This window comes from Apus apus, chromosome 2, assembly GCF_020740795.1.
Source record: "Apus apus isolate bApuApu2 chromosome 2, bApuApu2.pri.cur, whole genome shotgun sequence".
Taxonomy (NCBI): Eukaryota; Metazoa; Chordata; class Aves; order Apodiformes; family Apodidae; genus Apus; species Apus apus.
This window is the reverse complement of record NC_067283.1, coordinates 57,491,838-57,518,358: the sequence shown is the minus strand read 5'-3', so window position 1 is coordinate 57,518,358 and position 26,521 is coordinate 57,491,838. Positions and strand designations below refer to the sequence as shown.

At 39.6% G+C, this 26,521-nt stretch overlaps 1 protein-coding gene across 8 annotated transcripts in view; it reads left to right on the top strand.

Annotated features, from left to right (window-relative positions):
* Positions 1-26,521, top strand: part of NFX1 (nuclear transcription factor, X-box binding 1) — a 90,762-nt gene that overhangs the window by 18,273 nt on the left and 45,968 nt on the right. For 6 of the 8 annotated variants that reach the window (XR_007888525.1, XM_051609731.1, XM_051609730.1 and 3 more), the window contains exons 2-6: positions 4,967-6,016; positions 7,171-7,332; positions 12,806-12,883; positions 15,115-15,220; positions 24,846-24,917. Coding sequence is in view for 7 of the 8 variants with exons in the window: in XM_051609731.1 (XP_051465691.1) it covers positions 4,967-6,016; positions 7,171-7,332; positions 12,806-12,883; positions 15,115-15,220; positions 24,846-24,917 (1,468 nt within the window). In the remaining variant the exon portion in view is untranslated. The remainder of the gene's footprint in view (positions 1-4,966; positions 6,017-7,170; positions 7,333-12,805; positions 12,884-15,114; positions 15,221-24,845; positions 24,918-26,521) is intronic. The other 2 variants (XM_051609733.1, XM_051609732.1) reach the window with 1 other exon arrangement.

Below are 26,521 nucleotides of genomic sequence, written 5' to 3'. Positions count from 1 at the left end.
TATAGGTACTGTAAGACCTGCAGGGAGTGTCTTCCCTGCAACTTGTGCTTTGTGTTCAGCTGACTGGGCCATTTCTTGTCTGCATATGTGCACACAAACAGATTGTTGTGTATGCACTCTGTACTGTCATCTGTCTTTAGGTGAAGTATAGGTTATGTGAATTGCTTTAAAACTGAAGACATCTATCATGAAATACTTCTATGGGGAGCGAGTATTTAAACAGAACATATAATCATAAAATTCTGAGTTGCAAGGGACTCACAAAGGTCATTGAGTTCAACTCCTGACTCCACACAAGGCAACCTAAAAGTTAAATGAGATGTTTAAGAGCATTAGCCAAACACTTCTTCAACACTGAAAGGCTCGAGGCCATGACCACTTTCCCTAGAAGCTTTTTCCAGTGCTTCACCACCCTTTTGTTGAATGATACTATGCAGTCTGAACTTACCCTGACACAGCTTTGAGCCATTCATGCTAGCCACCAGCGATAATTAGCATCTCCCTCTCCACTTACCCTCATGAGGAAGCTGTAGTCAGCAACGAGGTCATCCCTCAGTCTCCTCATCTTCAGGATGAATAAATCTACTATCAGTTCCACCTCCAAAGTCATGTCCTCTAGTCCTTTCACCATCTGTGTTGCCTTTCTTTGGATACATTCAAATATTTTTATATCCATCTTGTGTTGTGGAGCTCAAAACTGCACACAGTACTCCAAGTGACACTTTTTAAAAAATTGAATTTATGGGCATCTCAGTAAGAAGTGGTCAATTAAAAAGTAAGTGCTTGTCCAGTCAGAAAGACCGGTACTAATCAGTGTTGTTCATTTAGTTCCAGGTTTATGTTGATCTAAAGCTACCCTGTGGACTCTCACTGATTTTTTTTTTTTATGGCTGGACTTCAATATTTTTTTTCTTATATTTGTTCTTAATTACAAATTTCATACAGTCTCTGACTAATTACATTACATTGTTTAATGAGTCTTCAAAATTGAATCGAATTAACTTGCTGAAACTGTGCCAAGAAATTTCACTTAGGCATGATGTCTTTAAGTGGCACATTCAAATGTAATCATTGATGTCTCCATAAAAGAATAACTAAGTTATTAAGTTTGGCTGTGCTGGTTGCTAAAATAAGCTCTGGTTTTGAAGCAGGGCTTGTACTTACTCAGATGAGACATGTACTTACTAATTTGCTTTAGTTTTTGGTGTTTTTTTTTAAAGTGTTGATAGAAATTTATTTTTCTGAAGGATAGTTTACAAAGGCTACCTAGTTTTGCCAGTGCATTCTGGGTCTGTCCACGGTTAGTGCTGAAGTGGTGTAATGTGTAATGTTTTGGCAGAACGGGCATGAAACCATATGAGTTTCCTGTGCTTGGTTTTAATTCACAGCCAAGCTCTTAGGACTATCAAAATCTGCAATGTAGATGTTGTTTCTAAGGATGCTGTGGTTTTCTTTATTTTACTGAAATACAAGCTGGAAGGTAACTTTTGAGGCATCCTTTTTCTTGGGATTTTTATATATGTAAACATCTCAGAGGAAATTTGAGCTGGTGTCAACTACTGATTGTTACACTTGTACATGTATTTTGCTGTTTCTTGGCTTGGCAGACAGAAATAAGTTTTACTAGTATTTACCAGTTCTTTGGAATATATATATTGTCTTTGCAAAGACAAAAGAAGGAAGTTATTTCAACGGAGTTTCTCTTTAAAAACAAGTATGAATTACGTTATGTGATTAAGAGCATCCTTAAATATAATTTTACATTCCTAAATAAGTCCACCAAATCCCTCATCATAGTTATTACCATTCCTAGTTGCTTTTTTGAAAAAACTCTTTCATTTGAAAATAAATTGAATATACCTAAACTAATACATGAATGCTTTGTAGTATTCTGATTTATTAGTGATAAGCAATCACTAATAAATGGCAGGAAGCATTGGAGCTGGATGATCTTTAAGGTCTTTTCCAACTCAAACCATTCTGTGATTTGATCTTTCCTTAAAAATGCTGATTTCCATAATCTTTGTTGAAAAGTTAAAATAATAGGTAGTTGAGAGACTCAGATAGCATTTGTCTGTTGAAAAGTCTCTTATGTTCGTAGCTAAAGAGCTCGATTCTTTCTTTGAATTGTCCTGAACCAGGAATAAACTGTCAGAGGTAACCTACCTAACCTATAGAATGGACACTACCTCCAGTAAAATTTTAGAACCCTCCTCTCTTTTTTCACACTACCATGTAAGACTTAATTGATCTGCCACAGCCCATTACACTGTCCCTAATACTCACCTGATGGTGAGTATACTTCCCATTGCAGGCAGGCCCTGCTGACACAGTGTGATGCAAAACTGAGCAACGTAGGGTTTCTAATGTGCACATCTTTCTTTTATCTGGAGACATGGGAATTACAGGAGGTCTCTCAGGTAGAAACTTGATTAATTTTGATGACCTCTTAACAGAAGAGTAATTTTACATAGCTGCCTTGCATAGTCCCTCTGCCATTTCACAGAATAATCAAGGTTGAAAAACACCTTCAAGGTCATCAAGTTCAACCATCTGCCCTACAACTTGTAGTGACTAAAGCATCTCCCTAACCACCATGTCCACCTGTTTTTTGAACACCACCAGGGACAGTGCTTCCATCACCACCCTGAGCAGCCTGTTCCAACGCCTCACCACTCTTTCAGTAAAGAAGTTTTTCCTAATATCCAGTCTGAACCTCCCCTCGTGCAACTTGACCCCATTTCCTCTTGTTCTGTTGCTAGTCACTAGGGAGAAGAGGCCCAACACTCACCTCACTACAACCTCCTTTCAGGTAACTGTAGAGAGCAATGAGCTCTCCCCTCAGCCTCCTCTTCTGCAGGTTGAACAGCCCCAGCTCCCTCAGCCTCTTTTCATAAGACCTGCTCTCTAGACCCCTCATCAGCCTAGTTGTCCTTCTCTGCACCCTCTCTGGCACCTCAGTATCCTTCCTATGCTGCAGTGCCCAAAACTGCACACAGTGCTTGAGGTGCAGCCTCACCAAGGCTGAGTAGAGGGGCAGGATCACCTCCCTGGTCCTGCTGGTCTCACTGTTCCTGATGCAGGCAAGGGTGCTCTTGGCTTACTTGTCACCAGGGCATGCTGCCAGCTCATTTTCAGCCAGCTGTCAGCCAACACCTCCAGATCCCTCCCTGCTGGGCAGCTCTCCAGCCACTCCTCCCCAAGCCTGCAGCGCTGCAGGGGGTTGTTGTGGCCAAAGTGTAGGACCCAACATGTGGCGTTATTGAAACTCATACAGTTGGCCTTGACCCATTGGTCAAGCTTGTCCAGATCCCTCTGCAGAGCCTCCCTGTCCTAAGGCAGATTGACACTCCATTCCAACTTAGTGTCATCTCCAGACTTACTGAGGGTACATTCTATCCCCTCATCCAAATCATCAATAAAGACGTTAAACAGGAGCAGCCCCAGCACTGGGCCCTGGGGAGCACCACTGGTGACCAGCCACCAACTGGATTTAACTCCACTGAACACAATTCTTTGGACCTCGCATCCAACCAAATTTTCATCCAGCAAAGCATGTGCACATCCCAGCCACAAGCAGCCAGTTTCTCTAGGAGAAAGCTGTGGGAAACCTTGTCAAAGGCCTTGCTAAAGTCAGGGTAGACAACATCCACAGGCCTTCCCTCATCCAATAAAGAGGTCACCCTGTCATAGAAGGAGATAAGGTTAGTCAAACAGGACCTGCCCTTCATGACCCTGTGCTGACTGGGCCTGATCACCTGCGTGTCCTGCGTGTACTGCATAATGGTACTCAGGGTGATCTGTCCAATCAGCTTCCCTGGTACTGAAGGCAGACTAACAGGCCTGTAATTTCCCAGGTCATCCTTTCATCCCATCTAGTATATGGGGTTACATTGGCTGATTTCCAGTCTGCTGGTACCTCCCCAGTCAGCCAGGACCGCTGAGAAATGATGGAAAGTGGCGTGAGCTCCCCTGCCAACTCTTTCAGCACTCTTGGGTGCATCCCACCTGGCCCCATAGATTTGTGCACATCTACATGATGCAGCAGGTCACTGACCATCTCCTTCTGGATTGTGCGGGGATTGCTCTGCTCCTAGTCCCTGTCACCTAGCTTAGGGAGTTAGATTCCCTCAACATAACTGGTCTTGTTACAGAAGACTGAGGCAAAGAAGTCATTAAGCACCTCAGCCTTTTTCTCATCATTTGTCACTGTGTTTCCTCCTGCATCTAACAGGGGATGAAGGGTCTACCTGGTCTTTCTTTTTGTTGTTAATATATTTATAGAAGCTTTTCTTATTGTCCCTTACCATGGAGGACAGATTAATTTCTAGCTGGGCCTTGGACCTTCTAATTCCCTCGCTGAATAGCCTCACAGCATTTTTGTAGTCATCGTGAGTGTCCTGCCCCTTTCTCCAAAGGTCATAGATTCTTTTTCTCCTTGAGCTCCAGCCAAAGCTCCCTGTTCAGCTACATGTAGAACAGCGTAATTGGAGTTCATGGAAGCATTTACTATTGCTACTGTTCAGTTGATGGATTACATTTATATTCAAAGTTCTATGTAATATTAAAATCTCAGATATTAAACATATTTAAAGGACTCCTTTTTCTTCAGGTTTGTGTGCAGATGTGAGCATGCTAGGAAAAGCTTCAGCACATCTTAAACACTGACTGTCACACTTGTGTGTCTTGTATGTGTACGGTGCTGCTTCAAATGTTTTTCTTCACGTTACGTTTTTATATTCTTAACTCTGGATAATCACAGTCTCTCTAAAGCTGACAAGAGAAGATAACCCCCCCAAAGCACTGTATGATTGAACTCTAGTTTCTGGGAACTTGTTTGAAGTTGTTCCGTTAAGTGTAGGACTGGTTGAGCTTCTGGGCCTTTGCATGTATGGTAATTGTGCTGAAAAAAAATGTGTACTATTTAATAGTTTATACGTGAGGGTTGGTTTTTTTCACTTTTTAGGTGCATTGAATTTCAATTCTGATGTGGCTGATTCCATTCCAGGAGAACGACAACCTACAGATACAAAGTGGATAAATAAAGATAGGAAAGACTCTAACAGTAATCAGAACAGAAGTAATTTACAGCTTCCCAGTCTGTCGTCTGAAAGAGGCACAGTTTATGAAAGCTCTTCCACGAAGCGTCATGGCGTTTGTAATTCAGAAAGTCAGTATGGGAATTCTGAAGAGTTCCACGAATATTTTGGTACCAGTAGAAGTTTGAAGAATCGCAACCTTCAAAGCCAGAGATGGCATAGATCAAGAAATGATAGCACATGTACCAGAAGTAAGATAAGGCAAAGTACTGCTGATGCTGCTGTAGGTCCAGGAATTTCAGATGCTGCAATAGTACCTGGGAGAAGAGCACCTCCTAGAGTATACAATGACCTTCTTTCCTCAGAGAGTGACAAGGAGGTACCTAATGCAGATAGCAGAGGAGCAAAGCCAAAGAAAACACATATGATGCATGCGTCTGGAAGAGGTTTCAGGGAGAAAGGGAAGCAAGTACATGAACGGGAAAAGAGAGTGAGCTCTAAGCAGAAAGCAGAGCTGTTTGAAAATGTACCATCTTTGGATTTGACTCAGTCTGACTCTTCAGAATCATCTGTTGGAAAGGCATTCTGTGATGCACCTGTTGGTAGTGGGGATGAGCAGAAAGGCTGCAATTATGTAACCAAAAGATATCCCCGGAAGCCTGTGTGGAATAAACCCCCAGCAGATAAGGAGTGTCAGAAAAGACATGATTCTCACCGTAGTAAAAATACAAAAGTAAGTAAGAAGTATTCTCTTGCATATACTCCAAAAGATAAAAATGAGAGGAAGAAAGAACTCTCCGTTCACAAAAATGATGAAAACTTGACCAGTGAAACCAAGCATCAGTTGTCTGATTCTGTCAGATGTAATGGAAGAAAGTTCCTGCTAAAGGGGGATCAGGCACCTGCACTTCACTTCAGCTGGACCCAGTACTGGAAAAAGCAAAGTGACATACCAAAAAACAAAGAAACTCATACAGGTAAACTTTCTAGACTGTCCCATTCTCCTATATTAAAGATACGATCTTGAATAATTTTAGCTGCCTTCACATTTGACTAGCTGAAGAATCAACACGTTAGACTGGCAGAAATGACAGTTAGTTCTAAATCTTGTGATGCTTCATCCAGGAGGGCTGGAAAAGAAACTTGAAAGTGCTTCTATCCTGTTAAGGAGGGCAGTGTTAACACTTCTAAGTTTACAGTCCATGGGCTTGCTTTCAGTCATGTGTGGTACGAGTACATTTTGAATTGTTAGTAATTTTTTTCTTGTTATTTTAATATTTTTTTGTCCTTCAGTATGTGCTCTAACTTACCTTCTATTGGCACCATCTAAAAATGCTACATTGCTATACTTTACACTTAAAATTAATATATTTTTTAATTCTGTAGGCACAGATCTAATCGTATTTCTAAGGTGTATTTGGTAGCCTTATCTTGATGGGAGAATTAGTCTGGCAAAATTGAAGTTACATGGTGCCTTTATTATGGTTGCACATTGAACTGTTTTCAGGCTGTTTTGTCTTTAAGTGTGGAGTTCATGCTTTTCCACATGCTTTCACATGGCTGAAAAGGTCCTGTAGTGTTGTTTCCCAGTAATTCCACTCCTGAAGCAGTAAATATGTGAGCATCTGTAATCCAGATACTTCACTGTAAATGCTTGCTGTGTGTAATCCAGATACTTCACTGTAAATGCTTGCTGTGTGGTCTTCCAGCAATACTTGAGAATGGGAATTAAATTTACTTTTGGCTGAAATGACAGCTGTTAAAGCTTTAAACTTTTTGGTTTAAAATTTATGTGAAGATAGATTTCCCATATAAAGTGATGAGTAAAATCTCAAACATAGGCCAAGTTTAAAACTATTAACTAATTTGTAAGATCAGAATGGTTGCTATTCATCAACAGGATTTTTTTTTTTTTTTGCCACTTTTACAGGAATCTCATACTCTCTCTTTCTGCTCTGAAACTAGAGAAATGCATACCAAGTATCAAACTAGAATCTTCCAGGGATAAACAACTACCTAGATTACAGCCACACATGAAAAATGTTATGTTAGAATTTAAGTGGTATTTCATTCACATTTGGTTTCTCAGCTGGCTGATATTTCATGCACAAGTGATATATTTTGTTTGCAGGGTCATTGATTGAACAGTTGACCACAGAGAAATACGAGTGCATGGTGTGCTGTGAGGTGGTCCGAATAGTAGCCCCAGTGTGGAGCTGTCAGAATTGTTACCATGTGTTCCACCTGAATTGCATTAAGAAGTGGGCACGGTCGCCAGCTTCACAAGCTGAAGGTTGGTATTCTCTCTTGCATGCACTTTCTCTCTCATGTGTGATAGTTCATGGGTTTCTTATGTTGGAATACTACTTCTAAATATTGTCTGAGGTAACCAGTAAGCAGTAAATAAGCAAGTTTTAAATAAAAGATAGGGGGCTTTTTAAATTTTTGGGTGCTTTGTATAGTCCTCTTAACTGTCTTGATTCTTTCTAGTATTCTAGCTAAAGCTCATTTCCAGGTTTGGATGCATGAGTATAAGATCACTCAATGAAATCAGTGCATCAAGATGCAAAACTCTCTGGCTGTGTTCTTACCAAGAAGTGTCTCATCTTCTCATGACTGTGCTTGGCTGAGCAGTGAAACAGAAGCAGCACTCCGAGCATTAGTTGTCTGCTTTTATTCAACCACTTCTTAGTAATGTCGATCAGTAATGGATTAATCATTGATGGCATGTAGTGAAATTCAGAGAAGACAGAAAGCATCTGCCTTTGTCATTAGTTTAAACTGTTTCAGATTCTTTCTCTTATTCCATGTTTTGAAACTCTTATACCACTACATTCTGCCCTTGGAACACTTTGGTATAAGTTAAGACCAATTTGCAGCCTCTCTTTTGTATTCAGTTGTGTGATGTAGACACACTCTGAAGACTGTAATGTTGATCTTGAACTAGGGCTAATTTTTTCTGTACTCTGCTTGTTTTAACATTTACCATTCTTCACGTGCCTTTCTGTCTCTCAGGGCAGACTGAAGAAATAGTCTGACAGCTACTTCCAAATATATGAGAGAAGCTCTTGCACACTGTAAATATCTTGCAGAAAGGATCGGTTGCAAAGTTCTTGGATTTCTGAAGACGTGTAGACAGACTTCTGGGTAGGGCTGGTTATGCTTCATACTGACAGTAGAAAGGAAGTTACAAATACCAGTACAAGATTTGAAACATAAAGGCATTGGAATCTTTGAGAAGGGAACAGATTTTTGTGTAAGATTGAGATCCTAAGCCAAACTGAGTGTGACTGCTGAGAACCTTTATCTCCCAGCTGTTTTTCCGTGCCCTTCTTTGGAGCTGATGTATCTCCCTGAAACATTTTATTGCTTGCTCAACAGAGTAGCTGCTTGTGAAAGGGAGGTGTTGCTTACCTGTCAAGACAGTGCCCTTAGATGCTTGAATCCTGACAGCTTTTCAAATAGCCGTATCTTTTGGCCATTTGTTTTTCTTGTAAGAATTTGTGGGTTAAGCATGTTACGGTATTCTGTATATGAGAGAACTTGACCTTGAAATTAAAGATGGTGGCCTCAGCAGGACTGATTCCGTAGCTCCAGTAAGGATACTGATGAGTCTTTATTGACCTGCAAGCCCTGCTAACCTGGCTTGATTAGAACTTTTACTTCTGAGTGTATTTGTTTTACAGTAGGTGGTCTCAGTGTAGATTCTACTTTTCAGGCTTTGTATAGTCTCGAGGAATTCTCTGGAACCCTGACAGTAATTACTGTCTACCAGAAGACAAATAGTACACTAATCTACCTAACTCAATAATTTGCTGTTTTTCTGGAAGAGGTCTTTTTTTTTCTGGACATGATTTACTTTAAATCTCTGTTACAGCTTGAGGGGACCCAGGGTATCAAGACAAGGACCTGGAGGGTCTTTGGGACCCTGAGGAATCTGGGGGGAAGAACAGAGAAGGGTTAGGATTCCCTCCCATCTCCTGCCATACTCTGTAAAGCCAAGAGGACCTGAAGTCTGCCCCTTCCTGCTCCCTTCTTCCTTGCTGCTTCACTGCACTTGGAGGTCTTAGAGAGAGGCTCCTGCTTTTTCATCAGCTCATTACGTGCTCTGTAGGATCTGAATCTATCAAGTGCTGGGAAGAGCCGTGGATCCCTTTCCTGAGCCGGGACTGCCGCAAGGAAAACTCAGACACTTATCTCTGCGATCACTGAGATCGCATTTTGGATAGATTTGTATCTATTTGTTGTGATCACAGCACTGCATCAGAGAAATCCTGAATACTTGGATGAGGTAGATAGTATCCTTGGTGGGGAATCTTCTCATGTCATTCCATCTTCCAGATCAGTAGTAATAGGTATCAGTTACGAGAGAAAAGCAGATGCTGACACCTCAGGGAAAAGACACAACACTCAGCAGGTGAAAACTTTGGCTTTAAGGAAAGCATAGCATTATTGTTGTGGTAGCCCCAGGACATCAGTGCTAATCAAATGGGGACCAAATGCAATGGAACCCGACTCAGGAACAAAGCTCAAAGGGATGCACCCCAGGGATGGATAATGTGCTGATTAACATATAATACATATGCAGTGTCCTGTTTTGCTAATTAGTGAACTTGCTCATGTAATGCAGGTACTGTTCTCTGAATTCCAAAATCCTCAGCTGGCCTTCTGGTTGGCATCCATGCTTAGATGCATGCAGATGAGAAGGGGAAGTGAACTATCTTGAGTTACCATGTTAATGAGATAAAACGTGCTTGGGACTCTGTATTTTGGTGGGAAGAAGCAAAGAGTTATTCTAGGTTACTGTAACAAAGTCTTCTTGCACCCTACAGTGTCTCTCAGGAACTCCTTCAGATGTGTTTTACTGAAAGTGTCTTCCCTCAGACATGACTTTGCCTTCTCAACTATGCCATCTGAAGAATGACTTAATTTGGCTGAGCCAGGTGAAAGAATCTCCTGTTGTCTGTGGGGCAGACAATAGTAGTAACAGGGCATTGCTCTGTCATTGGTATGCTTACTTTAGACTTGCGGTTGACATCCAGCATTCAGTATTTCTTCAATGTATTGTGTCAGTAGCATTCAGAATTAAAGAGTGGATTTCCATTCTGTATGAGAGATGTCCTGGTCAGAAGGAGGAGGAGAAGCTCAGCTAGTCACCACTTGACAATCATGTAGAAAGATTTCTTCCTAGAGGGAAGACATAACTTTCTCCTCAGCAATCATTTTTACTAACATTTTGAATTATGTCATGGAAGAATGCGACCTTTATATATTGCAAAGCTAAGGTCAGTCTGACAAAAATACTTGTACTGCACAATCTTTTACTTTGTTGTATTTATAAAGGGGAAATTGTTGTCTCTTGTCCTCTTCCACTTTTCTAGATGCGTGACTTGTGCCCTTACATTCACAGAACAAAAGTGTAAGCCATTTGCTCCCTTCTTTGCAGGGAAGGTAATTTTACTGGTATTTTCGTGTTGATTGGAAGAACTGGGGGTGTATGAGTTATTACAACTGACTTTTTCTACTCTGCTTTCTCTGCTGCCTCTACTGTCCACTTCCAGATGAGCTAGTGGTTTGTACCAATCCAGTATTGGCCTCTTAAAATGGCTTCTGAGTTTCAGTGCTCAGAATATGAATCTACTTGTTTTTTTTCTTCAGCCTTGCTGGTAAGAGGCCGCAGCCATTTTATGTGTCTTGAATATTGCACAGATGTTGTCACTTTTTTGTTATTGGGACAAAAACTTTTGATTGTGTTTAGCTGAGGAGTCAAAGCAATAATTTATTTTGATGTAGATTATCTTATTGGAGAAGTGCATTAGACCTTCCGGAAATGGTAACATGAAACTGCCAGTGTTGATTCTAGTATATTCTATTACAGTTGAAGCGACTGAAATCTTCTGTTTGGAGTTCTTTATATATACCTAGTGTAGTAGGTATGTTGAAAATTCCTGCTGTACTGCTACCTTTGGAAACATAGCCTGTTAGCATTCACTCTTTAATCCAGCAGATGTGTTTGGAACCTTTCTTACGTAATCACCTATGACTCATCTAGGCAAGCATATAAAGAGCTCTTCCTACTCAAATTTCTTTTAAGCCCCTTAATCCTTTAGGATTCTGGAAGCTGAGGAGACCATTCACTGTGACTTTATGACAACAGTTGCGCTATGGGAAGGGCATAGTACCACAGATGAAGATTTTTATGACTGAAAATGCTGCAAATAGGGATGCTTGCCACATGAAAGCATATGAAAAAAATTCTGGTAAATAATTACAAGCAAGGAATCTTTTTATCCTAGAAGGAGGGAGATAGCAGTAAATACTAAAACAATCCTTAGAACATGGGAATGAAGTATATTGATTTTGCTTAGACAACTCTCCTTTTTGTGTCTCTGGGTGAAATTCTGTCTACTTTGTTGTTGTAGCTTTTAACACCTCTCTGAGATGCTTCTTTCTGAGATGCTTCAATCTGTAGCAGTCAGAAATCTTGGTCAGGGAATGCACGTTGGTCTTGAGCATGAATATGAGAGTATATTCCTTGTGCCACTGTCCTACAGCCGCTCAGCCCATAATTGTACAGCTCTCTGCAGCAGTCTTGGTGGCACAGTGATAGGAGCCAGGATAAGGAGGGGTGTGAATATGCACCAAGTATTGAAAAGAATAGATGTGATTTAGGTTTGCATTTCAAGAGTGTCAAGGGAGTCTGTAATCTGGATCATTTCCAGTTTTGAAAATCATTACCCTTGTGTCTTATGATGGTTAACATAAGGAGTCTCCAGTCCACCTGCTACCGAACATAGGTGTGCCTGCAATGCAGTGCATTTGTCACACATAGGGTTTTCCTGGTTGTATTCATCATGTGAAATTCATAAATCTCAGTTGGATTTCTTCATTGCTAAAAACAGTTCTAGAATGAGAGCTTCAGTAATTTACCAGCACTGAATTGATTGGTTCAGGAAAACAGTAAGAGCTAATCAGTTTATAATTTTGTTTCTGTGTATGTATATGTGTGTATATAAAGATTCTCACTGTTCTCCTTACCCTCATTTCAATAGTGCTCTCACGCTGATGTTCTTCATAGCCAGAAATGTACTGAATTTGGGAAATATGTTCATGAATGTTGCTTTCTTTACAGTGAAGTTCTTCCTTTGCTGCCCTTCTGAAATACAGAAGCAAGAAAGCTACTTTTAAATAAAATACCAACTTGAAGAATAATGTCCTAGTCAATAGCTAGGTATTGTCACCTTTAAATTAATTAAAATAGAACTTACAGGTTTATGTAGCCCAGATTTGTTTTGGAATGAAGCAATACTAAGTTGGTCTGCAGAACATCTAAACTCATAACATGAGAGGATAACGAAAAGGAAAATACAGATGGTGCTTAAGGCTGTAGAAAATTATATTTTTCTCACCAGTTGCCAACACTTTATCTCTTTTTCTCACATCTTTAAAAATGGTGAAGACTGTCTATGTTCTAGTAGAATATATTGTAATAGGGTATATGATAATAGAAAATGTGCAATTTAAAAATTTGTTCTTCACTGTATATAAAGTTGGAGTCTGGTCAAATGAAGTATCACTGCTCTGTTTATCTTGTTATGGTGTAAAATGCGTTTTTATTAAGCTGCTTTCTCACCATTTCTAAGTAAATTAAAAAACTTTGGTTGCAGCTGCAGTAAGAAAAAAGGTGAGAATACTTACTCAGGGTTTGCAGATTACCTACTTTACTTACTTTAATAATTTTTATCTTTGATTTTTTTTATTAACAGATGGTAATAGTGGTTGGAGATGTCCAGCGTGTCAGAATGCTTCTACACAAATTCCTAAAATTTACACTTGTTTCTGTGGTGAGTTTCTTGCTTCCTTTTGAAAAGAAAAACAATTTTCTCATTTAAATTATTTTTTTAAATTTAAATTCCCATATTGCTGCTTGTTTGCCTACACCCCTGGAATTTAACCTTTAAAAAAGTAAAAAAAAATTATTGATGCTGGAAGGTAGCTGCACAGAGAATCACACATGTTGCTTAAAACATTTAAAACATTAAATACTAAATCATAAGTAATACATATTTTCATATAATGATGTAAAAATAGTGATTTTTTAAAAAGAATAATGATGGAATTGGGCTGCTATCCTACAAGCTTTCCTTCTGCAGAAGGACTGAAATAACTCGCATGTGTTACACGTTTCTTTGTGGCAAGATACACCAAAATAATACAAAATTCAAACACACAACAATCTAAACCTTTAAACTGATATAGCAATTTTCTCATTTATGTTGTAGAGGTTAAATAGGAAACAATATTCAGACTTTTCAGACCTTTATGTGGATACATATTTAATAATAAAGAGGTAAATGAAGCGAGTGCAACATTGACTAAGCTGCAAGTATATGACAAAAAGGGAGAGATTAATTATGCTACTTAATTGCATATGTGCAAATCTTGTTTGTTATTTACACTTTTTAAATTTGTGTTGATTTCACATAGCTTTCCTTTCCTTAAGTCAGAGTCACAGGAAAGTTTTGCTTCACTTTCTACAAAACAGAATACTCTGGAATTGAGACATTCAGTGAACTTGCCCTAAAGAAACCAGGTTTATGCTGCAATAGGTAACAATTTTATCTAAAGTCCTCTTTATCTCAGTGTCTCAGTCAGTTAAGAGCAGTGCAATGCAGGTAGGACAGTTTTTGTATGACAACGTGTGAAATTTTACAAGTATAGGGATAATAATTCAGTGAGAATTAATGTTTTAATTCCAAATGAAAATTGTGCTTTTAAGACAGGCTGTCTACCTGTTAAATAGGAAAAAAGTTCTACTGAGGCTTAAAGGCTGTTTCATCATTTCGGGAGATCTACAGTAGGAACCTCATGTTGTTGGCAGGGTTATTATTAGCAGAGCACCATATTGGAATGGAACACTTGAATTTTCCATAGATAATTTTACATTAATGATACTGCATTTGGATGTCATCAGATGCTTATGTGAAGCTGTCCTCTATTTGATGCAAACTACTATGCGTTGAGTGTGGTTAAGTGCAGTGGTTTTCACCATTCCATGAAGAAACTCTTCCTCTGGGTCTTCTAATTTTCAGGATTTTCCTGGGTATTCAACTAGTTTAATTGAAACCTGGGTGAATAAATGCCGTCTGTGGTGTTTATTCATATTTTCCTAACTTGCTATTTGTAGAATATACTAAGGTGTATTAAAGACTTAAAATGATACAACCATGTCACCAAAAGTACATTTTCTTGATGTTTTTAATTGTTGCAACTCAAATTTGTAACATTGGCTCAGTTGCTTCATTATTAATTTAATCCCTTACTTGCAGCAACCCAAGTTAAGTCCACATGTGATAACAGTGACAATTACCTTTAACCTTTAACCCTGATTATAATCTCATATGCTTAAAGCTATGAGATTTGCTAACAGTATGTCAGATTCATTAAAATATGCTTTCAGTTCTTATCTGAAATACAGAATGCTTGAAGCTAATGTGCTAGATTTATCACCTCTCACTCAAGACTTTCTGCTACACTCATCAAAATGTCAACCTTTAATGTTTAGATTTATATAGAGTCTTTTTTGTAGAGAAGTAACTTCTGTGATTTGCCTAGTCCATTAATTCTACTCCTATTCCCCATCACCTTACCAGATGCATTTATTTTCTAGAAATTCTTTTTTTTTTTTCCTTCTGCACTGAGGCAACAAGGGAGTTTCATCCTTTAATTTTCTTATCTACTATGCAGCCTGGCCAACTAAAGGGGGCTTGTAGTTTTCTTGTGTTTTATCAGTTTAATTTAATGTAAAATACCAGCTACCTAAGTGCTTGCTAAGAGCATAGAAGGAAAGAATCTTCTAGAGCTTGATATTCCAGTGGCCCTGGCTTTTAAAGAAGCTGAGTATATATCAGCACTGAAAGCTGAGAAAAACGTAAAACATCCTGTGTCATTTTGTTTTTCAAAGGATTTCTGCCAGTATTGAAAATACAGCTTTTTCTTTTTGGTGTGATATTTTTCCCAAATTCAGTATTGTATTCAAGGCAATAAATATGTTTTTGTCTTTCATGTGGTTTAGGTAAGGTGCACAATCCTGAATGGAATAGAAACGAAATCCCACATAGCTGTGGGGAGCTTTGTGGAAAGAAGAGACAGTGTTTGGACTGTCCACATCTTTGTAATATGTAAGTAAATGCTTATCATATGAATATTGAAATGATCTAGGTAAAATTTCTGAAGACTCTGTTTTGATATTTTCTGACTATAGGATACACTTAAAGGTGTATTTGGTTTATAACTGAACTGAAGCATAGAAGAAGTGAAGACTATTTGTGTTTGTATATCTGAAGTGAGTTCATATGAGAGAATGAACATAAGGTTAGCAGCATTAGTTGTAACAACATTTGCATCATATTTTACAAACTGAACCAGCTGCCTGACTTCATTTCAAGACCTTTCATTGAAGTAGAGAAGTAAGTGTATAGAAGTAATTTTAAACATGTATCCGGTGGTCCACCAGGCCTTGTAGGTGCTGATTTTCCTAGGAATTCATAGTTGCTGGTAAGTCTGATCTGCATCAAAATCTGGTAGTAAATTGGTACCTTTTAAAGGCTCAATTTGATACAAATTTATGTTATAGCAAGTTTAGTGGTGTTATCATTCAGATCGTTCCATACAATTAAAACATGCTGACATCATCCTGTCTTGGAGGTAAAGAAAGAGCAAACATGCAAATCAAGGTAATGATTGTTTTTGACACTCTGACTTGTAATAGTGATCTGGAGTGGAATGCAGTTTCAGCATCAGTGTTATCCAGTTCTGGACATTAAGATTCTGTTGGACAGTTTCTCCTCCGGTGTGAGAATCTTAGGTATTTATGAGGATACAGTCTGACTCACAGAATCATTCAATGGTTTGGGTTGGAAGGGACCTTAAAGATCATCTGGTTCCAACCTCCTTGCCATGGACAGGGACACCTCCCACTAGAACAAGTTGCTCAGAGCTCCATCCAACCTGGCCTTGTGCAATTCAGGGGGCGGGGCTTCCACAATTTCCATAGGCAACCTGTTCCAGTGTCTCACCACTCTTACTGTAAAAAATTTCTTCCTAATATCTAATCTAAATCTACGCTCTTTCAGTTGAAAACCATTATCTGTCATTTTATCACTACATGGCCCTTGTAAAAAGTCCCTCCCCAGTTTTCCTGTGGGCCCCCTTCAGGTACTGGAAGGCCACTAAGAGGTCTCCCCAGAGCCTTCTCTTCTCCAGGTTGAACAACCCCAACTTTCTCAGTCTATTTTCATAAGAGTGGTGCTTCAGCCCTTTGATCATCTTCATGGCCCTCTTCTAGATTCACTCCAACATCTCCATGTTGTTCTTTGGTTTGGGGTCCTAGAGCTGGACCCAGTACTAGAGTGGGTGGGGTCTCAAGAGAGCAGCAGAGTAGAGGAGAATCACCCCCCTTGACCTGCTGGCCATGCTTCTTTTGATGCAGCCCAGAACACAGTTGGCTTTCTGGGCTGCAGGCACACATTGCTGGCTCATGCTGAGCTTGTCATCAATCAGCACCTCCAAGTCCTTCTCCTCAAGCTGTTCTCAATCCTTTCTCTGCCTAGCCTGTAATTGTGCTTGGGATTGCCACAACCCAGGTGCAGGCCCTTGGATTTGGCTTTGTTGAACTTAATGCAGTTTGCATGAGCACCCATCTCTCAAGCTTGTCAGGGTCCTCCTGGATGGCATCCTTTCCCTCCAATTTTTTGACTGAACCACAGAGCTTAGTGTCATCTGTATCAACTCCATCTACTGTATAAAAAAGCAAGTAGAAACCTGGTTCCATCTTAGTGTTTCAGGAAGTGGTGGATTGAGAGATATGGAGCTTTATCATGTGAATACATCTTTTGCAGTCTATCTTACTAACTTCTCCCCAGTGGACAACCTCAACTGATCTAGTAGTCCGGATCGTGGTCTGTATCTGGGCAGAGTTCTTCCTCAAGAGTGTACTCAAAGGTGGACACGTTGCCATCGTGGCCAGCGGTCTGTTTCGTGGTTCTTCATAGAATGCCAGGTTAGAAGGGACCTCAAGGATCATCTGGTCCAACCTTTTTAGTTAATACTATAGTTTATATGAGATGGCTCAGCGCCCTGTCAAGCTGAGACTTAAAGTTGTCCAATGTAGGGGAATCTACCACTTCCCTTGGGAGACTATTCCAATGTTTGATTTTCCTCATGGTGAAAAATTTACCTCTTGTATCCAATTGGAATCTCCCCAGGATCAACTTCTACCCATTACCCCATGTCTTTTCCATGTGACTCCCTGTAAAAAGGGAGTCTCCGTCTTTTTGGTAGCCACCCTTTAAGTGCTGAAACATGGCAATAAGGTCTCCCCTAAGCCTTCTTTTCTCCAGGCTGAACAAAGCCAGTTCTCTCAGCCTTTCCTCATACAGCAGGCTTCCCAGACCTTTGATCATCCTTGTGGCCCTTCTCTGGACCCTCTCCAGCCTGCCTGCACCTTTTTTTTATAGGGGGGACCAGAACTGGAGACAGTATTCCAGGTGTGGCCTGACAAGCACTGAGTAGACTGGAATGAGGACTTCTTTATCTCTGCTGGTGATGCCCTTGTTGATGCAACCCAGCATCCTGTTGGCTTTCTTTGCCACTGCAGCACACTGTTCACTCATGTTGAGCTTGTTGTTCACTTTCCACAGACCTGCTCTCCAGCCAGGTGGATCCTAGTCTGTACTGCACTCCTGGGTTATGTTTTCTCAGGTGCAGGACTCTACACTTGTCCACACTGAACTTCATATAAGGTTCTTGTGAGATAATAAGTTTTGAACCAGGAAAGCCATTCTGCTTACTGAGATCCTAAAAGCCTTTTTGTTTCCTTTCTGTTTTGTTTGTTTGTTTTCTCCCTTCTGGGTCAAATGTTTCATGTAATTGTTGGGACCTTCTGCCTCACAGCATGACAGGATGATGAATTCTCTGTTCTTCCATGAACATGTCCATGAGACTTTAGTTAATAGTAGGGATGTGTCTTATTACGGGCAGTGAACTGAGTCTGGTGTGGTGGTTGAGTCTTGATGCAGCGTTCTTGACATTGCCATGTCTCTGGTATTTAATCCTGTCTATTCTGGGAAACCCTTTGCAGTTGAAGTATCTGGGACTCGCAGTTGAAGTATCTGGGACTCTCATTTGAAGTCCAGCTCCATCGATTGTTGAGCAGACCTTTGTGTCTGCAGTCCATGAGCGTCTGAGAGAGCTCATCTGGAGGAATCTTGTTATGAACCCTATTCATTGATGAGTCTTGATTCTGGTTCTTGAGGAATCTGCTTTTTGAATCATGGGATTCTTGCTTAATTATTTTTCTTTGTGGCTGTTTCATCGACAGAGTATGGGGGATTTAGATGCTTATAGCTATCCCTGCTCTTTATATCAGAATTATTTGTGCAGTGCCTAGCAACAGTATCTGAACTGCACTAGTGTTTGAGTTGTTAGAAACCACACACCGTCTGTCTACAATGTAGCTGTCTGCTGTGACACTACCAGGATCAAACCATCACCATCCCTTTTTCTTTACACATGTTACATCATAGGAATATTGTTCTCATTGCTTTGCATTAGGATGCTTATATTTGAACCACTTGCCGTGTAGGTGAAATGAGCAGAGTACAGGAAGTGTCATAAGTAAGATATTGTAATAATTGTTGGTGGTCTAAACTTCAGCCTCCTTTGTCCTGTCTGCTTTGTCTATGCTTTGTGTTATGCTATATGCTAAGCTTCTGTGAATGATTGTGGAATTCCTTGTGGAATGAGCAGCTCTGAGAATGATGTGGCTGGTGATGTAATCTTTTGGTGGCGCCAGTTGTGCTATTCCAAGTGCTGCTTGGGTGGTTACATTATCACAAAATTACAGAACGTTAGAAGTTGGAAGGGACTGCTGGAGATCATCTAGTCCAACCCCCCTGCCAGAGCAGGTTCACCTAGAGCAGGTTGCACAGGATATCGTCCAGGTGGGTTTTGAATGTCTCCAGAGACAGACATGCCACAGCTGCTCTGGGCAGCCTGTTCCAGCACTCTGCCACCCTGATGTAAAGAAGTTGCTCCTCGTGTTTAGATGGAATTTCCTATGTTCAAGTTTGTGCCCATTACCTCTTTTCTGGTCACTGGGCATCACTGATAAAATACTGACCCCATCCTCCAGACACCTACCCTTCCCAGTATTTATAAGCATTGATAAGATCCCCCATCAGTCTTCTCTTCTCCAGACTACAAAGGCCCAAGTCCCTCAGCCTTTCCTCGTAAGAGCAGCAGTTCCCTGTCCTTTTTGAGCCAAGGCGCCGAGAACTGGACAGAGTATTCCAGATTGTGGCCTCACCAGGGCAGAGTAGAGGGGCAGGATAACTTCCCTTGACCTGCTTGCTACACTTCTCTTGATGCACCTCAGGATGCCGTTTGCCTTCGTGGGCACAAGGACACATTGTTGGCTCATGGTCAGCCAGCCTGTTGAACATGACAAGACCCAGCACTGACTCCAGGGAAACACCACGTGTTATGGACCTCCAGCTAAACTCTGTGTCACTAATCACAACCCTCTGAGCTCTTTCTTTCGGACAGTTTTCAATCTACTGCACTGTCCATTCATCTAACCCACACTTCCTAAACTTGCCTATGAGGATGCCATGGGAGATGGTGTCAAAAGACCTGATGAAGCCAAGGTAGACCACATCCACTGCCATGCCCTCATCTGTCCAGCCAGTCATGCCATTGTAGGAGGCTATCACATTAGTCAAATGTGACTTCCCCATGGTGAATCCATGTTGACTACTTCTGATAACCTTCTTTTCCTCCACATGCTTTTGAGATGATGCCCATAATAAGCTGTTCCATCATCTTTCCAGGGATGGAGGTGAGGCTGACTGGCCTGTAGTTTCCTGGGTCCTCTGTCTTGCCCTTTTTGAAGACTGAAGTGACATTGGCTTTTCTCTGGTCCTGAGGCACCTTGCCTGTTCTCCAGGACGTTTCACAGATGATGACTTCTGCCAGTTCCCTCAGCACTCATGGGTGTATCCCATCAGGACCCAGGGACTTGTGGATATCCAGTTTACTTAACTGATACCTAATTTGATCCTCCTCAGCCAAGGGAAAGTCTTCCTTTGTCCAGACTCTCTCTGGTACCTCCAAAGTCTGGGACTCCTGAGCTGTAAAGACTGAAGCAAAGAAGGCATTTGGTAACTCCATTCTGGTTCTGCATCCTCTGTCATCATGACACATTTTCCCTAGTCTTCCTTTTGCCTCCAATATACTTTAAGAAACTCTTCCTTTTGACCTTGACATCCCTTGTCAGGTTTAATTCCAAGGAGGCCTTGGCTTTTCTCATTTCATCCCTGCATACTCTGACAGTATTCTTGTAATCTTCCCAAGTGGTCAATCATAATGGAACGTGAAGTAACAAGTTGGATCAAAGTGGATTAAGTTACTTGAGAATCTTGTTTTCTTTTAAAACCAAGTAAGCATCAGACCCTTATGCCTCAGGAGACAGAATTGGTTTAAAAGCCATGGGAAAAGATTTTAATCCTTTTACTTAAATACTTTGTCAAGTGATTAATTGTATCAAGAAAACATTGAAAATATGGAAAACCCCCCCCCCCCCCCCAGTGTTCCCTGAGTAGGACATGAGACTTTCAGTTAAATCAGAAGGTGGTAAATTCAGAATGCATCAAATGCCTTCTGCTAGGCAGGGCAAGAAATTGATTCAAATAAATAATAAGATTCAAAAGAGAGCAGATCCTGATATGGGTACTAAGAATGTCTAGAGCACTCAGCATCACATAGATGCTTTTGGAAAGGATAGCAAAGCTGATTAAGAAAGATTATGATGACAGCCAGGGTCAGACTGTCATCCTAATCAGTGTCTTGTATGTGTGGGGGTCTAATTGGTCATAGTTTTCTACTTTACAGTGTTAGACTGTAATTTTTGAGGCTTTTGTCTCTAAGCACTGTCTAAAATTACATGTATGCATCCTACATATTTCTGGTTGAATCAGAGCTAGGTTTCCTTAGGTTTTGTGACCCTGCTGGTTATGGCTTTCAAATTATTTGGCATCTCTTTTACACTTCTTAGGAATTCCTATAATTGGTATTCAGATTTTAAAAATGAGCTTACAGAGATACAACAATTGTTCAGGCTATTGTTGCCTGTAACCAACTTGCATCTATGTGTTGAGCCTCTTTATATCACCAGCTCAAATGGTTTTATACTGAAGTTGTCTTTTGGTTATTACATTATATTTTGGGTTTTGGGGGGTTTACTTCTCGCCCCCAAACCTTGTGTATGTTTTTTTAGTGGTTGATCAGTTTCTAACTGTAGTTCCTCAATCTGACTTTAAAAAAAAAAAAAAAAAAAGTAGATGTCATTGTGTTAATCCCTTTTCTGTGGTATAGAGCTTAGTTGAATGCTTATGTTAACTGTGGAGCTAGTTTACACTGTTTTAATAAAAAATATTTAATACTTACTCAGATTTCTTGAAATATCTTAGTAACTGTTTATATAAACAGCTCTCTGCAGAGCTGAGGAACAGGCAAGCAGCTGTTTGAAAGTGGATTGATTTGCAAGCCTTTTGCTAGTGTGAGCTGTCGCATGCGTAGCTCTTCATAAAGTGAGTTCTCTTCACATTTTTAGTTTAAATATGCTGAAATTTGTTCTGTTAGGTTCTACATCAAAGAAACATCTAGCTTAACCTTTAAGAAAGTGTTCATGATAATAAACGTCATTACAAACTAAAACTTCTTTTAAGACTCTGAAGTTCTCCCTGCCAACTGGAACTATGCAAGGCCTTGAGAGCATTTGAAAAAGGACCTACAAAGGCAGTAAATTAAATTTTCTCTCTACTAGTTTTAATTTTAGTGTTTGATCTTCATAGATCTTTGGTTCTGTCATCCTTTGCACAGCAGTTACTGAAAGTCCCTTTGGGGTTGTCTTAGAGAATCCAGTATTTTCACTGTCAGGCAAATGGAATTTTTCCTCTGTCTAGATGTATCTGTCATCGCAGCCTTTCTTGTAAAGCAGTTCTCTAGAGTAGCAGCAGTAAATTTTGAAATAAATCCTCCATGCTAATGATAGGTAATGGAGTTTCAGTAAAAAGAAGACTTGATATTCACTGAACAGAAGTTAATCCTGAGGCCTTCAGCCTGTCTCTGAGTTTGGTATTTAACATTAAATCATTTAACCTAACTTTTTGCTTAGTCCTTTAAAACTGATGAAAACTCTTAAGGTATCACCCATCTTCATAATCTAAGGAGAATTTTCTGCACATTCTCTGCATGTCTGCATGCTTAATGAAATTTGAATTTCTATCTTAACTGTTGTTATATTGATCATAGAATTATAGAATAGAATAATATAATTGTTTTATTTGGGAAAGACCTTTAAGATCATTGAGTCCAACCATTAACCTAGCACACTGCCAAGTCCACTTCCCTAAGCGATACATCTATACGTCTTTTAAATGCCTCCAGGGATGGTGATTCCACCACTTCCCTGGGCAGCCTGTTCCAAAGCCTGACAACCCTTTTGGTGAAGAAGTTCTTCCTAATACCCAATCTAAATCTCCCTTGGCACAGCCCGAGCCCATTTCCTGTTGTCCTATCACTTGTTACTTGGGAGAAAAGACCAACCCCCACCTTGCTACAACCTCCTTTCAGGTAGTTGCAGAGAGCAATAAGGTCTCCCCTCAGTCTCCTTTTCTCTTGGCTAAACAGCCCTAGTTCCCTCAGCTGCTCTTTGTAAGACTTGTTCTCTAGACCAAGAGATCAAGTGAATCCTGGAACTGTAGATATGCTGAGGCTTCTGCATAAACCAAATTGTACCAGAGGTTTTTGCTAAAAAGATAGCATGCAAACACATGTATCTAGAGGGGCTGCATTAAGAATACTTTTTTGAAGTCAAAGGTTTGGTTTCAAAGGGTTGGGTTTTCCATTACTATTATTTTTCTGTTCATATTAGCAACAAGCTTGCTTAAAACTGTCTCAGAAACAGACATCAAAAGTTAGAGATGTCTGGAAATCAATTGTATTATTTTCTTCTAACAGGAATCTTGCTGTAATAGGTATATTGTAGCTATTATAGGTATTTACAACTTGAAAATATCTATGATTAATATAAATTGCTGTTATGTTGTATAGTATCATAAGAAAGTGTGTCAAGATTTGGGTCATGGAAGAAATATTAACATTGCTTGAATGTGAAAGTGATGAGGAAAATAATATACCAGATAGAAAGCTTAACATGACAAGATTTCTGAGGTTGATATCTCATTTCCCTTTTCTCAGTTTTGACCTAGATCATAGTATTTCAAGTTTATATCTACTTTTAATCTGATTCTTAGGTTTATAAGCTGGCATCCAACTTTCAGAATTCTACAAGGGTCTGTGAGAATTGAAGCTAAGAGAGTGAAATATGTAGTGCTGTCCTTTTAAGAGAGTTTTCATTGTAGAATGCAGAAGTTAATTCTCATTGTCTGAAGTTCCACAATACAGTTTTAATTAATTTAATGTTTTTGCTTTCTTCCTGTTTCCCTCTGTATCATGTTTTCCCTGCTCCATCCAGATTTGCTCTTCCTTTCCTCGTGCCTGCTGTGGTGCTTACTTAACTCTTCATTATGCCACAAAATTGACCTATCCAAGAGGGAGGGTGGTGGTTTCTTTGATTGTTGTTTTTTGCTTTTGTGTTTTGTGGCCTTTTTTTGCATTGAACTGGTTTATCTTGTAATGGCTTGGCTTTACTGTTAGAACTGGCATAAGTTTAGTGATAGATTAGGCCTTGTTGTCAACTGGAAGTAGTAGAGGGAGAAGGGAGCCGGACTACTGCTGCCATGACTCAGTTATATTGCATATGACTATAGTAACTGAAGTACTGATTAGTACTAACCTAGAGACTGTACTTGGGGAGTTTAGTCATTACCATGTAATTGGGTAGACTGTGTTTATGGGTTTTTTGGTAGGTGATTTTGTTGGGGTTTTTTTCTTCTGCCTAGGACATCAGTCCTGGCTGGTAATAGTTGCTACATGTGAGAGTTGCTGTATTTGCAAAGGAAAGGAACTGGGAGCTCGCTAAGGAAGAGTGCAGACAATTTCGTTAATTTCACACAGCTGGGTTTTTCTGTGCCTAGCAGAGGTCTTATATACAGATACCTACCATCCTAGTGATTCTTAGTAGGAGGTGAGATCTGATAATCAAATGAAGGATGTGTATTGATTACACTCAGGAAATTACACTTGATGGCAAGAAAGAAAACTGGCAGACTTCCTGCATCTTTCACACATTAACTTACGGGAAGAGAAGCAACAACTCTTACTGGTGACGCTAGAAATTCTAAGTTCAAAGATAAATCCACCTCAAAAGAAGAAATTAATAGAAAAAATTGTTGTCTCTGATCTATTAAATATCACTGAAGAGAGAAATGTATTAATAGTTTGGACACGCGATGTTTGTTTTGAACGTTATTGGTGAGTTGATGCATGTCTGCTGGTGAAAAGCAAAATATGAAATGTGTTAGTAGCAATGTTACTTTTGATTTGACAGCAGCAGGAATACTGAAGTTTTCCCTCAATGACATTTGAGACTGCTGCAACTAATAATCTAGAGGGTTTTTTAATGTGTTATTAACGCTTTCATACCCTGCAGGAGTGTAGGTGGCTTGTATAATGTTCTGATAATGTGTTGCAGATTGGGTCATGGTGGATTGTTTCTCTGGGAGTATAGTAAAGCTAAAGTTAACTTTACAATTTTGTTTGCTTTTTTGACTTATTTTTAAGCCTTTGTCATCCGGGACCTTGCCCTTCATGCCCAGCCTTTGTAACAAAAACATGTGAATGTGGACAAACAAGGTGAGAATGCTTCTCTTATACAAACCAAAATTCATATAAGGATAGTTATTAGTTTTTCATTCTTATTGTTCATTTGAAGCTTACAGACCATAGTTTATTCTGAGCTGTATAACTTTATTTGTACTCTGAAATAATTTGGATGATTTTATATTTTAAAATAATGCAGTTGCTTTTAATCTTTTAAGAAAAAAATGAAATAAAATTGTGCTATTAATAAATTTATGGTACATGTAGCTGACATGACAAGCAGTCTGTGAGTTGGTTTGACTTTGAAATCCTATTCTAGTATTTATTTTGTAGAAGACACAGAGAGAGAAGTAGAAAAGGTTTCACCCCTTTTTCTGTCTAAATGAAATGTAATGTAGAGTTACTTCATTCGAGAAATAATAATTTCAAAAGTAAAATGTATATTTTTAGGAAGCTGTGCCACTAGCAAGAGAGGTGTTTGTAGTGTATTTCAGAATTGAAGGCTATCTTTTCTTTCCATGTTTGATGCATATAGTATCATTGCCAACTGTACTATCTGTGATCCTTTGTATTTGCAGAATCACAGAATGGGTTGTGCTATTCCAAGTGTTGCTTGGGTGGTTACATTATCACAAAATTACAGAACCTTAGAAGTTGGAAGAGACTGCTGGAAATCATTTAGTCCAACCCCCCTGCTAAAGCAGGCTCACCTAGAGCACGTGGCATAGGATTGTACCCAGACAGGTTTTAAATATCTCCAGAGAAGGAGATTCCAGAACCTCTCTGGGCAGCCTGTTCCAGTGCTCGCTCTCCAAGTAAAGAGGTTTTTCCTCATGGTGAGATGTAATTTCCTGTGTTCCAAGTTTGTGTTCATTGCCTCTTGTCCTGTCACGGGGCACCAAAGAGAAGAGTCTGCTCAGTTGTTCTGAGTGTTTAGAGTCCCTGTTCTAGCTCCCTAGAATTGATTCTGTGTAATAAAATATATGCCTGTGCTCTTTTCCAGAACCAAACCAAACAAACCCCAGTTTTAGTGTTCGTATTCTTTCTCTAGAAAAAGTTTTCAGACTTCTACAATTATTTCTGGAAGTTTTAATGCAATATTAAGTGATACTAATTTTTCAAAAGAAGGTACATCTATTTCTGTGGCAGTATTTGTAGTTGAAAGCATTCTGTCTTCAGTAGAAAAATGGCTTTGTTGTAGATTACTGAATTCTACTTTACCTAGTAAGGTCACCTACTTTTTTTTTCTTTATTCTAGCTATTCTTTGCATTTAAAAGTTTAATAGATGCAACCAACTTTGATTTATCATTTCTTTCCCAGGTGCCAGCTGCTTTCACCAGATTGCTAATTTTTTTTTTGTTCAGCATTTAATATGTAAAATTTGCTATCAAATAGCATTTTTTCATAGGTACTGTATTAGCATCCAAGATGTATGGTATCACACCCATGACTTTAAGATGCTTTAAAGTTACTGTTTCAAATGTGCATTTTAGAGCCATTGCATGGGCCCAGCCAGATTGGATAAAGAGGATAACTTACTGTTTTGTCCCATTCTTAAATGATCTAATTAAAAAACGCAACTGTTTTACTAGACTACTGACTCACTGTTAAGGCCCACATCCTTGTCTTCATTGTG